Consider the following 728-nt stretch of genomic DNA (forward strand, 5'->3'; position numbering starts at 1 on the left):
TGCTCCGGGGGTGCAGCGCCCACACTGGACAGGGCCTGCAGGAAGCCATGGCCATCCTGGGAGAGCTGCTGCGGGGTCTGGAGCAGAGGTCCCCGTCCCAAGAGCAGCCCCTCACAGAGCCAGCGGGGAGGAGGCAAGCCCCGGGGCAAACCTGAACCTCAAGCGGACCCTTCCCAGTTGTTGCTGCCTGCAGGTTTGCCGCGGAGGATCCCAGCCTCCGGGTGCCCCCTAAAACAAGCAGACCTGCAGCTGGCACATGCCACACCGAAAAACACCCAGCCACTCACCACCGAAACCCACCAGGAAGACTTCTGAGCAAAACTCCCACCGTGGAGCATTTCTGGTTACATCTCTTGGACTCTCATCACCGGCCTCAGCTTGTCCTGCAGGTGCCAGGCTCTGCTCATCCATTGTGTGTGTGTCCAGTGCTTTAGCAGGCACGCTTTTTTGCCAAAGCAATATAAATTATACCAGTGATGTGCACAAGGGACAGAGGGGGTCATTTTCTTTTCATGGCTCCCAGCTCCGATGCAGCTATCCTGATGGGGTGATCCCCACGGGGGGATGTTTGAACGTGCCCCATGCCGCTTCTCGCTCAGCTCGAATCACACATTCATCAGCTGGAAAAGCAGCAGCTGCTAAAAGGCAGTGGCTGAACTGGAGCAGCGTAAGCGCAGGACTTGGAACAGCCGACAGCTAATTGGTTTTAATGCAGCATCTACGGGTAT

At 57.6% G+C, this 728-nt stretch overlaps 1 protein-coding gene across 1 annotated transcript in view; it reads left to right on the forward strand.

Annotated features, from left to right (window-relative positions):
- The window catches only part of ARL11 (ADP-ribosylation factor-like 11), a 658-nt gene extending 503 nt beyond the window's left edge, over window positions 1-155 (forward strand). Inside the window, 1 exon segment of the mRNA XM_009578825.1 lies at window positions 1-155. This exon segment is cut by the window's left edge and continues 31 nt beyond it. Coding sequence (XP_009577120.1) covers window positions 1-155 — 155 coding nt within the window.
- Window positions 156-728: the final 573 nt, after the last annotated feature.

This window comes from Fulmarus glacialis, unplaced genomic scaffold, assembly GCF_000690835.1.
Source record: "Fulmarus glacialis isolate BGI_N327 unplaced genomic scaffold, ASM69083v1 scaffold15485, whole genome shotgun sequence".
In the NCBI taxonomy this organism is placed as follows: domain Eukaryota; kingdom Metazoa; phylum Chordata; class Aves; order Procellariiformes; family Procellariidae; genus Fulmarus; species Fulmarus glacialis.